Consider the following 18,282-nt stretch of genomic DNA (forward strand, 5'->3'; position numbering starts at 1 on the left):
CTGAAAATTTTTGTCTTCCTCTTTGCTGTGGCTATACTCGATGAACGATCCCAAAATAAGAGTGAAGCTGCATTCTCTGGATGCCATAACGAGCTGTTTGGTAATTGCTCGCCATTCTGCCATAGGTTCGGTTGTGGGGTGGTTAATTGCAGCTGCAAACTGATTTGAATATTTCAAGAAAAAAATTCTAAATAATTAACATTCTAAATAAATGAACTTGTCTCATGTTATTTCATTCGAATGGAACTTTGAATTGGAAAGGGAAAGACTGCGGTGGTTACTCGCCCCGCGATTTTTGAGGTCATATTCCACATTTTTAAATTTTCACTACCCTTTTTCTGTGCACCAACCGCCTATGTATTTTTTCCATAATTCAAAATCAGTTCAATATATTTTGAACATTTGAATTACGGAAAAATACGGTTTCCAGTGTTAATGCTCCGGTAATAATGCTCAGTTGATTTTTTTTTTTTTTCATTTTTAACATTGGTACTTTCTAAATTTGTTTACAAAGTTAAAAAATCATCTTACAACGTTTAAAACGTATTTGATTCGTGCATTGGGTTCTTTGACTAACTACGTATGCTTATCATAAAACAACTCGTTCATATCGAAACAAATATAAATAAAATAATTTCATCTTTTCACAAATAATACACAGTTTTGCAGTTAGTTTTCATTTGAAATTTGTAGTCGAATTCTTACCACACAGCGCTACTGAATGTACGCCACATGATTTCTTGCGAATTTAAAGAAAAAGCGTAACAAAGGAAAATTTTCTTTGTTTTAACTGCTGAATGTATCTGTTTAATTACTGTTGTTTCAACTAACTTCTTATGCCTTTTCTATTACGTTTGTACTCCTGATTACTTTTATATAATGTGCCATTTGAGACGAAACTTTTTTTGATTGAAAAATTCTGAATGCGTATTTGAAAGTTATTTCGGCACATATGATGAATGTTGCAATCACAGAAATCTTATAAACAATATACTTCTTTATTTTTATTTTTATTTAATCACTTAGCAAAGCTAAACACTTGGAAAAACTGCGAAATAACGTACTCCACAAATTTGATACGTAATTAAAGTACACAGTTCTTAGTTCCCATTTTCTTTGAGCCTACTTTATCACAAGTGCGTCCTCATTAATCGAAAATATGATTATGAACCAAAATACGTTATCGTCTTTACTCTCTTATTCTTAGCTCTGAATTTACTAACGATTGACAACCAAGCTAAACATTTCACAAAATATTACAAAATGACAGAAATCCATACATTTGCTAAGTAGCTACGCCATACTTAATTATTTTCCATTTTGATCCTATCATAGCGCAAATGTGCTCTGGAAGTTTGCATGTGTAATGGTGAATCCTAAATGCTATGTGGTGGTTTTTCTCTGCTATTCAGCTTTAAATTAACTGGTTATTAACGAGAAAAATAAACATTTCATAAAGTTTCGCAAAATCATTTATACGATTACCCAGATATACAATATTTGAATGTGTTTTCCTTTGAACATATTATATCAATCTGGTGAACCGTATACAGTCGGATCTCGATAACTCGAAGCTTATAACTCGAATGTTCCTTTATCTCGAAGCTTTCATTGGATTCCAAACTCTTGAGACTGTTGTGAAAACTTTCCATAATTCGAAGTACCAATAACTCGAACGTTTTAGCCGGATCATTGGGTCTTCGAGTTATCAAGAATTTACTGTATAAGATAGATGAACACTTAAGTATTTTCTTCTGTTTATTCCCTGAATTTTTGGTTTTGAATTTACTGATGATTGCTTTCGTCATTAAAATGGATTGTTGTCTATAATATTCTTTTTAAATACAATCTACTCTGTACCATTTTAATTATTATAAGCCAACAATTTAACTTTTCAAGCTATAAGTATCGATTTTATTTCTCGTTATTGCAGTACACGACGTTTCGTATGGCAGGAATACTTCATCTTGATAGATGAGGCTTAAATTCCCGGATTGAATTGTTTCATTGCGACAAGATCGAAGCTCTTCAATATCAAACTACTTCAAACAAAACATTAGTTCTATTGTCGATAACAATTTTTTCTTTTACAGTTTTTTAATAATATTTCACTTAGAAGGAAGAGTGAAAGTGCTTGCCGGTTTGTTTATTTTCTATTGGGAAAAAAACTGGAAAATATAAAAGTTATTGAGCCGCCATGTTTGCTGATCACTTTCCATTTTAATGGAATTTTAATATTTTTAAATGGTTTTATTGATATTTCGGATGAATATTTTTCATTTTAATCTTACTTTTAATGTTGTTTAATTTAACTGGCGGATCATTTTGCCTGTTACTGAATTTTTCAATGATACTTAATGACTTGTTTTATTTAGTTATTTATTTATTGGTGGATCGTTTTACTTTTTAGTGAAATTTTTAATCTTGTTTAAGGATTTGTTAAATTTGAAATGTCAAAATAATGTGTGATATCGCTAAATAAGTAGTTTCCATGTATTTTTTTTATCAAGCGTGGTGGTATATATTAGGGTTGGCATACAGTTGTATGGCATCACCATATATTAAAATTGTAGTTTTCAATATAAATAAACCAATTATTCACACTTACGCTAATATTTCTATGTGCAAGTACTTTGTTCAAAAGTTTTTTTCCATTTTATATTCGTTTTAAAAATATATAAAACGGCTGAAAAAGTTGTAAAGACTTAAGTTAAATTAAAAAACCATTTTAACTGAAAGCGCTGTTTTTACCGTCCTTAAAACTTTTCTTTAGTTTGCACTTTTGAACACGGAGGGCGCTAGTTCTCCAATTTGTAAAGTAAGCTTCATTATATGCCTTGTGTGCACCGCCATTGAAAGGTTTTTATTATTCCTGTGTTAGTTTCAAAGCAGTTGGCACCGCATCGTACAGCATCTTTTATTATTTAACTTACAGTCTATGAATTTACTTTAGATAAATATCAACCTGAACATGTTTAGAAAAATAGGAAGCCCAATTTGGTCGAATATAATTCTGATCCTTGTATTCATACTAAAGGACTGTAATGCAGGTAAGAGTTATCTTTGTCCTATTTAGTTTAGTTAATGACTTAATTATTATTGCTTACTCTTTTATTTGATTATACGTTTTTGCTACCCTTTTAGTAAAACATTATCTGATTAATGTAAAACCTTAGAACCTTAACATGTTTTGTGTATTAGAAATATGTGCTACAAATTGAACCTATAATATTTTATAAAAAGAATGTTAAAAGTGTTGAAGCAATCAATGCATTCTTTAAAATCTTTAAAATTGTTTTCAGTTATTTGTTCGTGATAAACAGGAGAAAAAAATATTTTAAACTTTCTCTACATCGTTCTGTTATGAAAATACCGTGATTTTGAAAATTTTTATGAAGCAATGGATTGTTACACAAACCCTTTTAATATTATTTTTATTAATGAAGAACAAAAGTATATGGGTACTTAAGTTTCAACTTTATTTGAAAAATATGAATAGAGAAGTTTTTTTTCCAAGAGAGTAAAGAATTTATTTTGTGGTTAAATATTGAAAGAGAAAAATCATTTTTAATGTTTTGAATTTTCGTCAGTGAATATTACACGTTAGTTTTTATAGAAAAGCATACTTTTTCAAATGTATATTTCAGTTCTTGACGAAACGAAACAATTGCTCCAAATTGACAGAAATACAGTAAAAATTTAATTTATATCCCCACAAAAATAAAAAATAAAAATAAGTGACGTAAATTATAGAATTGCGCGTATTTTCCTTAAAATTATGCTTTAATATATGATCCTGAGAAAATATTGATTTTTTTAATCATGCATATCTTGTTAAATCACCGATTACGATTGAAAAAATCCGTTTTAGTTTAAAAACAACAATATTGTTTTGTACTGATTTGTTAAATATTACATTTACATACTAAAAGTAAAATTTAATTCTAATATTGCGTTTGTTTCAATTAAAATAGTCGAGTAGCAACCTTTGACAAAATTCAACGATTGGATATCAAAATATTTGCATTTTTTATGGAGTAAGTTTTCTCAATGATTTTTGAAAAATGCCATTCAGGCGCCTCTAACTTTTTAAATGCTCTTTTTTAAATTTTCTCGCAGATAATATGGTAACATATTAACATTCGAACTCAAAACATCAAACAAAATTATGTTTGTAAGCATTGACTTATTTTTTAATTATTGTTTATGTTTCTAAATTTTCTCTTTCAGATAGAAATTCTATCAAAATACAGCCCTTTTCGTTTCCATCAGACTCTTCAATTGGCAAACGAGTTAGTGTAACATGCACACCTTTAATGGGTGAAAAAATGGAATTCAAGTGGTTGAGAAACGGCAAAGAATTAGTAACAGGAAAGCATAACATTCATATTCTGTCGTATCCTTTGCTCTCAAATTTAGTAGTAGATCCTCTAAGCTCGGAAGACAGTGGAAATTATACTTGTGTTGTTAACTCCAGAGGACTATCTGGCAGTTATACAACAACACTAGACGTCCTAGGTATGTCGAAATTTCTTTCAACAATAGTATAAATTCTAAATCTTTATTGTTACTGATTGCAGGGACGGATGCAGGCTGACCTTTCTGTGGGGGGTCATGATTATGAATATAGTATTTTGGGTTCAAAAACTGTTTGGGTGTCAGTAAAAAGCACCAAATTGCCTAAGAATATTGCTCCTAGTAGGACCTGAAATTAATTTATTAGTTTCGTTAGCTATGAGGGGAAATATTATTTCAAATAAAAATTAAATAGTGGGTTAAAAAAGAATACACATACTTACGTTTTGTTCATACAAACAAACTGCGTAATAATATGTTTACATGATATTCGATATCCATCCATGTCGTATACTTTTATCAAACTACGAATGTTTTTCAAAAAACTTGCATTGAAAATTTGGTTTTGTAGAAAACGAAGTTTCAATGGAAAATAGTCAAGATTATTTATGTTAATAATTTTACTTTTAAAATTAATTACTTGCATGAGTTTAAAAATTTTAAATTCATTCCACAGGAAAAAAAAAACATGGCAAAAATGATAGGAAAATCGCGTTACTTGAAATATGCGGATTCGTTTAAAGCTTCGCAATATAGCAATACTTTACATGAAAGTTTTTTCCCATATTAACGCTGACTCTTAGGCACATAATTAATATTTTTTAAGAAAAAATTAGAGCATAAATGGTAAAAGTGTAACTGACACGTGTAACAAGGCAACAGAATCGCCATCCCTAATATTTTTGCATTGATAAAGTGGTTCTATCATCTTCCGAAATACGTGTCTGCAATATTTTTGCAATTTGATTTACTTATGTTCTTTACCTCATTTATTGCTTTTGAACAAAAGTTTTTTTTTCTTCTTATGAATATAGAAGCGTATTTACGTTAAATACGTAAGTAGTAGTGTTAGAATATTCACTTAAAAGAGTATTTCTGATGGAAAATATTCCAATATAGGAAATAAATGTATTTTAATTATTCCATGATTGGCAGCTCCTCCATCGTGGATAACTATACCAGGAGACTTTGATGCTAAAAGTGGCGACTCTGTAATCCTGAACTGCAAAGGAAGTGGTAGACCGGACCCAACTGTCGTTTGGTCTAAGACTCAAGGTAAATGTTATTTCTTTATACTTTAATGCAACACATTTTTGAATCCCTAAAAAGAGTCCAGTAGGTACCCGGTCATGTCTCCTTTTGTCATGTAGTTATAGAAAACTCTCCAATCATTGCAAAGGTGAAAATAACCAAGGATCCCAAATTGGTGCTAAATCCATTGTCAAGGGGGGTAAAAAAGGGAGAGTAACCGACAGTTTAAGATACATTTGTTAAGGTTTAGAAGGTTTCGGCTGTCATCCTGTTATAGCTATTCAGCTGTTATAGAGTATTGGTGAATATGCAATACGTTGTAGCTTTGTTATCAGCTGTTTTAATCACTTCGAATTGAATAAATCTGTATGAAAAGGCTCTGGAGATTGTGTCCTATTTGTGAAAAACGTTCTAGAAGTTTCTATCGGGAAATTTTTCAACTGCTTTGGAATTAGTACACGTTTTCAAGCTTCTCGGTTTTCATTCCGTTTCCATTCAGAAAACCTATCAGAGTGCTTCTGTCAAAATTCCTGGTTTGTGTAAAACGTTCGGGAATTAAATTGAACATCACTTATGAACCCTGAGCGTGGAACAATTTGAAACCAAAATTAAACAAAACGAAACTCTGGAATCAAACTTTATTTAGTAAAGTATTTACACCGATCAAAACGTAAATGAAACTGTTCCAATCTTTCAAACAATGAATTCGTACAGTCTTGATATTAACGAATAGCTTTCTTGGAACATAAGGATTTCAGCATGAACATTAAAGAAAAGAGAGCATTCGAGATATGTTTTATTTTTATAAAATTCTGTCTAACAGTGAAAAGAAGGTTAATCGCAAATAATTTTCAGCCGAATCTAACTGGTGTAGAGATTTAGTTCATGTTAAAAAATCAAAATTGATTTAAAAAAAATTCCTTGTTTAGTTCTGGACGGAACTACGTGTAATTTGATATAAATTATCACTTTTTCTATTTTTATATACTCGAGATGTACTTTTCAAACAGCGTATTTGAAGTTCCCGCTTTTACATCTTGTCAAGCATTGACTTACCAGGTGTACAAGTATGAATTGCATTTTTTCCCCTAAAAACCTGTCTGATTGGGCAGGATGATTAAAAGAGTTTTTATTAAAAATAGGTTCCAACGCTTGTTATGCATTTAATCCATCCTTTTGGCTATTTGTGAATACCACGCTTGTAATAATCATCTTTTTTTTCTGTGAACCGATTACCAAACCATTTTTCACATCTTCGTACGAAGTAGTGCTCAGCGAGTGTTTGACCCAGCGATGCCAAGTATAAATCGGAAAGAGAAAAGTCTGGTGAGAAAGTTGCATGAAATAGACCTATCTAACTGAGTGCTTCCAATGTGTCTCGAACCCGTTTTGCCATATGTGATGGAGCATTGACCATGAAGAAAATTGACTTTGCGCAACCTCTTTCTGCATGCTGATCTTTTTTCAAGCTGTGAACGGTTCAAATTGGTCTATTGTTGTTGGTAACGTTCGTTTATAACAGTTTCCTGAGGTTTTTACAATTCATGACAAATCACGACCCTCTGGTTCCACTAAACACAGAGACATACAATAATACAAAGACAACAATACACAGAGATAATACAGAGATAACAATAGACTTTCTGCCAAAATTCACCAAATTTGAAAAGACGAAACCATCGTTCACACGTATCTTCCGATGAAGCATGTTCATCATAAACCTCTCTACTTGATAGGAATAATTCGTAGCTGTTTTTTTTAATTGAATACAAAGAAATGAACGCTGTCCGTGAATGCGTTTGTCCGGTATAAACTTCGACACATTGAACGCAACAACACAACACTATGCTCACACTTTTCCAATTGATCGCTATTGTACGTCCAGTTTTCATTTTTTCTACTGAATATGAATTTAATTCTAAGAATCTCTTTCAGGGGAAGGCTTTGATTTTATTCCCGTTCAAAACTCCGGTGAATCAGTTGTTTACTCGAACGGCACCTTTTACATGAACGCAATAGCTAAAGAAGATGAAGGGATGTATAAATGTAACATCTCGAACGGAATAGGAAATCCATTGATTAAAACAGTTATGATTAAGGTTATAGGTAAGATTTTTTATTAGTTTGAAAATTTCATAAATTTTATTGCTGTGATCTTAATTTTTCTTAAATCTTTAAATGTAATAATGTATCTTGTGTTTCTAGACTTTTTAATATTTTAATACACAGAATCATGTCAATAAAAGACTGTAGGCTTGGTTCATTTTCAGCGGCAAGTTTTAATGAAACTTTATATCATACTCTTGTGGTTTATTCAATTATTTATTTATTTAGTTAGTTATATAAAAGCATTGGATGCACCAAAGCTCGACCCAAAATATTTTGGTTTTAGTAAAAACGATAATGTATCGCTAGAGAGTTTAATACGGTGTCTTGTTTTTCTTTTTTTAAACAAGATACAGTTAAACAGACTGACATGCTCTGAAAAATGTCTGGGCCAACATTCTGTAGAAAAGAGTAACCCAAAATATGGGTTGAGACAATTTGTGGGTCGTCAGTGAGCGTAATTGCAGTATATTGTGACACCTTAAACAAAAAAAATTAATTTTAAAGTTGAAAGATTGTTTTGTAACTCCTTTCTGCAGTTATATTATAAAACAAAGACTGTACGAAAAAAGGGAAAGGGTAAAGAGTTTGTTTTTGTGTTTTGGAAAAAAAATGTAGTTTGCGTATTAATGAATCACAATGCGGAAAGAATCATTGGATTTTTAAGTTTCAGAAGAAAATATTCATTGACAGATAGTATTGACTTACTCAACCGTAAAATTTCCTTCGTCTAAAATACGTACTTGCAAATCTATTTATCTCAGCTACAAGTGACTACAAGTTAAAATTTTTAATTATACTTTGATTATGTATGATGTAATGGTTGATGATGTAATGGTTAAGGATTCCTCTTGATCGCGTTTTACTCCTTTCATTGTATTGGGAGAAAAAGGTACAGGACATCTACAGGTCAAGGTCAAGCAGTCCTACACTGCCCGCTGGTGTTCAAACGAATTCCTAGAAATAATATTGCTTCAATTTGGCTGGGGGGGGGGACAGGGACGGGAGATAGAAACATTAAGATAAGCAAAACCTGCTTGCAATGGGTTAAAAATAAAGACCCCTCTCACTGACTTTACCGCCTTTGTTGATTTCGAAAAAGAAATTGAGAACTTGCTCTCGTCAACTCTCCGCTCTTTTCCGCTGATGATATTGATGCTGACACTCCTGCCCTTGTAAAGAAGGCGAATCGACCTTAGTTTTTCCATTAAAATGTAAGCAAATTGTTTCATAATCCTTCTATTTCGTTATTTTATAATAAATAATTCAACTATTGTTATTGTATAAGAAGTAAGAGGTTGTTGTTCAACTTTTTAAAACTGCGGTCCGCCAGATGATCAGTGACCGGAATTCTGGCACGTGGGCTCTTTGCAGTTGGACAGCCCTGATATACTGTATTTGTAACCTGCACAATTCAATCAAATTGAGTATCTCCCTTAAACATTGGTTTTATTTAGCAATTATAGGCTGTTTAAGTGATATGTGGTTGAAACATCAACTAAACATTTATATAGTAAATTAGAAGATTCGAATTAAAAGATACAAACCCTGTTTTAAGAAATACTAATAAATTTGGTTCGTTTATTTTCGCAACTTTTGTACTAGTTATAATGGAGGATTCTGCTATAACTGTGCAATAACTGACTGTGCAACAACCAGCGGTACTAAACTATTGTGCAAAAAATATATAATCATGTATTTATTGCAAAAATGCAACAGAAGTTCTTTTTTTTTTTAATTTTAAATATCAAAGAGAACGAGGGATATATACACCTTTGACAACGTCTCTCATGCGATTATGACTAAAAATCGTCACAAAATTAAACACTAACTACTACTAGTAAGTAACTAATAGTAATTAGTGTTTAAGTGAACTCATGCAAAGCATAATCGCACCTTAAATTAAATAAAAATAGAAATATCGCCACTTTTCATAAACGACTATACGTCTACATCTTCAACACATTTAAAACTTTACACACTCAGTTCATTTTGTACAAACGCAGTTTACTGAAGTTTTAATTTTTTTTTATTTATCCACCAGCATAATGATCGTTTCTAACTTTTGTTTGTGAATCGAAAAAGTAATAAATCATTGTCAATGTTTTACAAAGATAAAGCCGGAAGTACCATTTGTGCGAATCACTTACTTATGCAAATGCAAACCACATTACTTTTATTATTTTATGCATTAGTCATATTATCTTCAGCGATGTTTTTTACTGATAAGAAACGGCAAATATTATGTGAACAGATCTACTTAAATTTGATGTGAATCTTTTCGTAAAACTCACATAATCGTACGTTCGCAGCTAAATTCTAAATATTTACACCAGATTTGAAAATTATTATTTAAAATTTCCATACTATTGTAAAAAACAGCACAGTGAATTTAAAGCTTTATACGGGCATGCTTTCATCGGGTGAAGTGTTTTAATGATAATAAATTTATATAGAATACACGGCTTTATATGATTCATTCTAATGAAGTTTAAACTCTTAGCAACAATGTTTTTAATTTTTATTTTTATTTATTTATTTTTTTTTAATTTTTAATTTATTTATTTATTTTTTTTTTTGTCATTTACGTATAATTTTTACTCGAATATTGAACATGAATAAATCATACTGAATAACACCATGGCACGATGCGCTGATAACTATTTAACTACTTAAACTTTTTCTCTCAATGCTAAGGTAGTAAACATAAATTCAAAAAATAAAATAAAACCATACTAATGCTTATTAAACTTCGCTGTTTTAGTATAATGCGATTCATAATCAATAATAAAAAGCCAATTATTATTTTTCCCGATAATAACTTTACACATTTTCCTCTCTGACTTTCTTCTAAGCAATGCTATGTTATTATTAATTTAATAACTGAAATCAATTATACATTTTGTTGTTTTAATTATAATATAATTGATTTTAAAATTATCACGATGTAGATTTGTTATCGATTTTATTGCATTATTGTCGACTATGATCATATACAAGGACACAATGGACATGTTATGTATGAGTTAGAATATATTCGTATGTCTTCATCTTATTCAAATTGTGAAATATTATTATCCTTATATAGTCTTTGCTGCGATAAATTTTGTTTTACGTTCATAAAAGTTTTTTTTTAATAATGTTTTAGACAATTACAAATTTTTATTTAATCATGTTATCTAAAAATACTATTCCTGAAAGTCGTTTAATTTTACAGTTTGAATTTGTGTATTGACTTTTACTGCTCTCCGAAAATTACTTTGTTTATGAATTTAATATATCTCGTTTACTTCCCTTAGGGTAATTTAGTTGGTAAATTGAAAAATCGAGGGCGCTGCCATACGCGTGAGTACCAAACACCGTCACTCTGTATTAGACCCGCCATTGCGGTTTAGGATCCGATGCCAACGAGCATTTTATACGCTTCTGTTGATGTTAATGAGTTGAGAAGTAAAACTCTGGAAGTGTTTTCTGCTATAGTGTATATTTTGTGCCAACTGTAAAGAATTATATCTTCACCATCGTACTCATGCAAGTTTAATATGAAGTGGGATCGCATTTTCGGTATGAAAGCTCTTCAAGTTTTGATGACACTGTGCCTCATAGAGAACATTTCTGGTAAATGAAACATTATTTTCTATTTCTAAACATCTGTATTTTTTATACTTACTGTAATATTTTACATAAATTACTGCGTAGTATTAAATACATTAAAACCCTGGTGCTACGATATAAGATTTTTTTTCATACTTGTCTTTTTGCATGTTTTGTTTATTCATTATTTTTCCAATAAAAAAGTGCCAAATCAGTTTGAAAGCATTTCTTATTATTGGAATTTGCACAAATAAGTCAAATGTTTTTAGAGTAATTTATTTTCATTAGATGTTTATTAACTCACACTTTAATAAAAGAAGGGTATATTGTTTGAAACTTAGCTTCCCTTTTTTTTTAAATTTGAAACCTTTACACAAAAAATTAGAAACAAGAAATGAATAACTTTAAATGGCTAACTTTTTTCAAAATAAGGACGCATAAGTTTTAAACTATCAAATAACTTCAAACATAATGGTTCGAGTAATTTTTGTTTAAACATCATTTTAATAGCCGAATAATGTAACATTATATATAAAAAGAAAACAATCTCCAAAAATTGCAAACAGATTTAAAAATTCAAAGGAAATAATTTGAGCTCTTGCTTATATTTCTCCGTACATAATTATCTTTATACTAATTTTCTGTACGTTTCGTTCATAACACAATAATGTTTGGCTTTAAGTTTTAGGATTTTAACATTGAAACGGTAGCTTAAAATTAGTATATTAAAATACCGTTTAAACTATTAAACGGTATACTGCAAATATACCTCACGTTATTCATTAAATTTTTAATGAAAAGCAAACCTAGAGTTTTCACGAAATACTTGCAAAAATATTAACTAGCTCTCTTGAGTTTTACATAATTTGAGATTTACTACATTTGGAATATACTATGACTCAAAAAAACATAACCAATCTAACAAAAGTATGCAAAACATTGAAAGTTTCATTTAGTTAATATGCGTAATCTTTAGATTGTCCTAAAAGAATTTTTGTGTATGAAGTAATATTAAATTCAGGCTTAAGGTGTCAGGAAAATATTATTTTAAGTGTCACAAATGAAGATTTTTTGTCATTTGAAATTTAATCGTGTATAAATGTAACTACATATATCGCGATTACTTTTCATACTACCCTTTATATAATTCATATCTGTAAAAGCAATTTCTATGAAGATGAAACTTTACTCAAATATATTAATGATTAACTCTGTATAAGTAGTTTACTTGTAAGCTTAAATAAATTAACGAATGCTGAGGGGGGAAGTCTTATTTAAGAGATACATATATAATAGCTCTCTCAACAATTTATTTTTTGTTTACTCATTACTCTGCTATTAAAATATTTTGATGCATTTTTTTTTTTTGCTTAAAACAAGTATGTATTTTTTACTTATGAGCACCTATAGCTCTTAGAAGGTTGATGTTTAATGAATATATAAGTAATTACATTACGCTTTTTCAAAAAGATATATTTCTTATTTTATAAAACTGAAAATTTTTTTAAAGTATGTTAACTCTTCTGCAGGTGAAGATGCTGTCAAAATCCAACCGTTTTCATTTCCGTCAGAACCTGTAGTCGGAAAGAGAGTTAGTGCAACTTGTACACCCTCTACGGGTGAAAAAATGGATTTCAGATGGTTGAAGAATGGCAAAGAGCTACAAAGGAGACAAAATATTAATATTTTATCTTTTCCTGAGCTGTCGACTCTGGTAATTAATCCTTTAATTTTGGAAGATAGCGGTAACTATACTTGCGTCGTAAGTGCCAGAGGATTGGTAGGAAGTTTCACTACCACTTTGGATGTTCTAGGTATGACGATTTTGCTAACTCTTGTTACCAATGAGAGTTTCTTTTAAAATATTTTTAAAAAAAAATCTTGCCAAAAAATATTTTTCTTTTTAACAGTTTATCCCCAGTTTCGCCGGCATTTCAAATTTCCTCCCCCTTTTAATATGCCAAAAGGTATTATTGAAACTGAAAAACAGGGGGGGGGGGGACGGGGATTTCGTGTCGGCGAAACTGGGGGGACAACCTTTTTAACAGTGCATTTGTTATCAAACGCCGTCCTGAATGGCGACTCACTAAATATTTTTTAAAGAAATCTTTTTTTTTTTTTTTTTGGTCAAAAAGCTGCAAAATAGTGCTTTCTGTTTACATAAAAGTTGAAAGCAACGTTTTAATATTAATAAATCCTAAAATTTCATTTACAATTCACTTGTTTACTATACTCAGACATAAATCTTTACCATTATGAATAACTTCATAAAAACTTTTTCTTAACAATCGCAATTTGAGATTGATTCCCTTTCGTTTAACATAATATAATAAAATTCAATTTCAACTAGGTGTGTTATAATAGAATTTTTCTCAACAGCCTAACAATATCTGTGGGAATTATGACATAATTTACATTATCTAAGTTGCTTCTTGAAAAAAGAGTGACTTTAATTTTATGAAAAAATTAAATCAACCCTGTAAAAACGATTCAGAAACGTTCCTGGGAAATAATGGGCAGCTGATGTGCCCAATTTCATCCAGTAACATATCTCACAAAAACCAGGAACGTTTTTCGCTAAAATTGAATAACATTCCTGATATTATCCTGGAAGCTTCCTAAAATAATCAGAAACCTTCCCGTTTGAAGCCAGTCGCATCTCTGGAATTTTTGAATAAACTTAAGTGGGTATAGTATAACAGTTTGGCACTTCCCTGCATTTCCAGGAAAGCTCCAAGAGAAGTATTGCAAACATGGCCAAAGCTAAGACAGACTTGCAGGTAAAAAACGAGAATTTTACTCGCCTGCAATTCTTGCAAAGCTATACGTAGTCAATTGACTGATTTGCGCCCTTTGGACGCCTTATCAGTCTGGACGGGCCGCAATCGAACTGAAGCTGATACACTTTATAAATACGCTTAGTTAATCTTTAAACTGGGAGAAAAAATATTTTTACAACAGTGAGAAGTCTGCATTCGTGCGACTTGTAGCAATTCAGGAAACTTTTTGACTATGATTCTTGATTTTGCCAGGAAGTGGATAAAATCCATTGAAATCCCGAAACGTTACACGGAAATACTCAGTAACGTTTAGGAATCTTTTTACAGTGAATGAAAAAATATATTAAAAAAACCCCTCTATTTTGGAAGAGTTATTCATTTTTTTACGGTTCAGTACAGCAAAAAAATATATTAACTGTTTACAAGTAGTAATATATATACATATTTGTGCATTTTAATCTGTATTCATTGCTATTTTTTAACTTGTAGTGCCTCCTTCGTGGAAGATTACTCCTCAAGATCACGACGCAGTAAATGGAGAAAACGTCATCTTGACTTGCATCGGATTAGGAAAACCGGAACCTGTAGCAACATGGTATAGAAGCTTTGGTACGTAAAATTTTAAAAATGAATGACATTTTCATTAATATTCAACACAATAATTTCTCAACTTCTTTCAATGCTTTAAAAAGGAATTTGTTTCATATTTTTTTAAGTTAAATAACGTATACTCCTCAAAATCAACTACTGCACTTTGTGCTGTTTGTTGCACTTTATTAACAAGTCTTTTTTTTTTTGCTTTTTGGTGGAGTATCGTGCTTTCAGAAAATTAAACGCAATGAAGTAATCTATTTTTTATCACGTTGGTAATTAATGCACCATATTTTATCTGACTGCTCATTTAACAAAAAGAACGAGTATCCAAGTTGCCAGTACAATTCAACGTAAATTCACCATGAAAGTTTATTGTAACTTTTTCTGTATTACAGTATATTGTACCCAAACATATATCGTAAAATGTCCAAAAATTTTAGTGAAATTGGATTTTATAGAAAAAAATTAAGTGAACATGGATTCTAGAACGTTTTACCGGAAATTTAGCGAATATTTTACAGAGTATAATATAGGTACATCTTTAAACATTATCATTATTTTCGTATGTAAAATTGTTATAATTTATAGTTTTGTACTCTTTTTAGCAATGAGCAACGAATTCACTCCGGTACTAGGATCTCTTCCAAAGAACGGAAGTCTTATTATTGAAGAAATAAAAAAAGAGGACGAAGGACTGTACAAATGCAATGTCTCAAACGGCATAGGAAATCCTTTGGTAAAAACAGTTGTTGTGAGGGTAACAGGTAAGACGTCACCCACTTTAACTCTTAATGTACCGACGATGCTTTAAAGTACCATTATAATCGTATTTGAAGTATACTAAAATTAGATCTAGATGATTATTTACTTTAGAGCTTAAAGGATCAAAACTATTTCATCTACTTAAGAACAATTGAATGGTTATTTTGGCTCTAGGTTCTAGACCTGCTTTTGAGAGAGGATTTTGTAGCTTTGCTCACAACATTTTAAGTCAAAAGACTTTACGCTTTATGTTGCTGTACATCCGATCACATGCGCTTTCTTAAAATGTAACGCCTTTGAACCGTGCATTTTTTTTTTTCATTCCCCCCCCCTTTTTTTTTTTGAAATCTTTGCAGTCATATAATGCAAATGATTTTTAAAATGTTATTGCTTTATTTTATTTGCTCGTTTTACATAACTTTTTGCCGATATTTAAAATTTCTTCCCCTTTTAAATATATCAAAAGGTAAGGTTTAAACTAAAAAACAGCGGGAAAGAAATTTCGTGTCCGCGAAAAGTAGGGGACACCATTTGTACGCATGTTTGAAAGCGATACCATTTAAATTCCTTTGCTTCAATCAACATATTAGAGAATAATCTTTTTTTATTCACACCTTATAACTTTTACTAGGCGATGAAAACACAAAAATTTTTGTTGTTGATATGTTAAGTTCATCATAGTTTGGTGAATTTATGGTTGAGTTAATGAGCGAATTCTTTGTTTCAGTTTTATGATACAGCAAAAAAAGGTAAGCCTTCAAAATTTTCGTTGTCATAAAACTACGACGAGTAGTTTAAGTTGTGTTTGACATGATTCCTACACAAAAACAAATGTTTGGCTCTTTTTCTCTCTCAAATTGAGAAAAAGTTTAAAAATTAATAATTACGTAGCAAAAAATGGTATGTCACCCAATTTTCCCTCATGTTTTAACAACTTTCGCTTACCTGCTAGTAGTGACTGGCATGTAAACTTGAACTTAAAAAATATTTAATTGTGTGATCGTAATCTCAATGATTAAACAAGTGCAGAATGGGATAATTAAGTTTCTATGAATATGGATAAGATGGGTAAAAAAGTTCAACCTAACATGATTTGGATCAAATACTTTAATCTTTGTCTTTGTTGCGTTTTTTTAACTGCCTTACACCACACTTAAACATTTCAAAAATCACTTCTGTTAATTAAACTTTTAATTATATTTTCATACGAAGTTCGTTCAATTTATTAAACACAGTATCAAGTAGCGACATTTAGAAGCTTACGATATAATAAAATCGCTAATTTTTTAAAGGTGTCATATATTAATTCTCAAAAATGCATTTTGAATTGCCTCTTAATTTCGTATTAAAAACTTCAACGTGAATTCTTGTTGCGAATGACATATGACCACGCAATAAACTAAATAGTGCTCTAATGTTTGTTGTTTGTATTGAACTGTACTAATACTTTTTCTTAATTGTTCCGGGATCTGAACTTTTTTTCAGCGTGAAATGACCATGAATCTACAGGATCTTTATTCTCTAAAATCAAAATGATGTGCAAAAAAAAAAAAAATCATTAATGTTTTTCTTTCTTTTAGTTTGAAATTATCAATCTGAAATTACTACATACATTGACAAAAAAAGAATCATTTTCTTTTAAGATCATCTCTTTTTGAATGACAATAATGAAAGTTCTGAGTTAAAAGAAATATTTCAGTATCATACATCAACATATTTACCACACTTGGTTTTTATTCTAAACATAGACATATTCGTCAATAGCACAAAATTTTGACTGATCATTAGTTGATAATGAATTACACCTTTTTCTCAAAGAGCTTTATTAGTCGATATCCATCTGCTGTTGAATGGAGGACTTATCTAGGTCTTTACAAACACTGCAATCAGCTTCTTTAAGAGAAGTAGCTTAGTTCGTCTGACCACAATTATAACGTATGTACTGCGTACTTTATTACTTTTCCCATAATTGTCTAAGAATAAGTTCGAAAACCTGGTTTTACTTGTTTAATAACTGCATACGTTTAACTGATGTTTTCAGCATCATTTGATTTTTTTTCAGGAGTTAATATTCTTATCATTTTTGAAATAGATATTTCACTACTACAGGAAATGCATTCGCAAATGTGTGCTTGGTGTGAAGCATTATCTCATTAAATACACATTCGCACACTCATGATCCAATTTCATGTTATTCAGGAGGTTTTGTGATTCGAAATTTCCGAAAATTTTGGGTTGACAGCATATTCTATAACTGAAAAATTATATTTTTAAAAAAAAATCTGAAAATGGTTTTCTCAGTGATTTCAATAATTTTTGAATATACATTTAAAGAGTTTTTACGAGGGCGGGGGGGGGGGGGTCCTCATAGTTTCCGAAAATTTCACACTGAAAATTTTACTCGAATCCACTAGCAAACCCTGTTGTAATTATTGTTTCATTTTCAACCTTACTCGAATTGCATTTTAAAACTTTGCCATCTTAACTTGACTCAAAGTATTTTAACATACTTAAGGTCATGTCTCATAACGATGTACTGGGTACCTGATGTTGCAAAAAATCGTCGAGATGTTTGAATACATTATTATTATTCGATGTTTTATGACTCCCAAGTTAAACTTTTTCTCACTTTCAACATTGAATAAGAAATTGCGCTGTATATTTTTCGTACGTAGTCGTATAGTTTGCAATAGCAAAACAAAAAATCGAGCTATTTTTTATATTATGCAATCATAAACTTCACGGTATTGTGAAGACATTACTCGTTAACAGCGTATGAGGTGTTTTATGTCACACTATCGTTTTCATCAAAGAATGTATTAAAGTAAATTTCTTAGTA

General features: G+C 30.5%; 1 protein-coding gene across 1 annotated transcript in view; it reads left to right on the top strand.

Annotated features, from left to right (window-relative positions):
• LOC129228626 (hemicentin-1-like) overlaps positions 1-18,282 on the top strand; it is a 217,860-nt gene that overhangs the window by 61,993 nt on the left and 137,585 nt on the right. The window contains exons 20-25 of the mRNA XM_054863307.1: positions 4,231-4,518; positions 5,512-5,631; positions 7,543-7,713; positions 12,837-13,121; positions 14,577-14,696; positions 15,287-15,445. Coding sequence (XP_054719282.1) covers positions 4,231-4,518; positions 5,512-5,631; positions 7,543-7,713; positions 12,837-13,121; positions 14,577-14,696; positions 15,287-15,445 — 1,143 coding nt within the window. The remainder of the gene's footprint in view (positions 1-4,230; positions 4,519-5,511; positions 5,632-7,542; positions 7,714-12,836; positions 13,122-14,576; positions 14,697-15,286; positions 15,446-18,282) is intronic.

Source organism: Uloborus diversus, chromosome 8 (assembly GCF_026930045.1).
Source record: "Uloborus diversus isolate 005 chromosome 8, Udiv.v.3.1, whole genome shotgun sequence".
NCBI classification, from domain to species: domain Eukaryota; kingdom Metazoa; phylum Arthropoda; class Arachnida; order Araneae; family Uloboridae; genus Uloborus; species Uloborus diversus.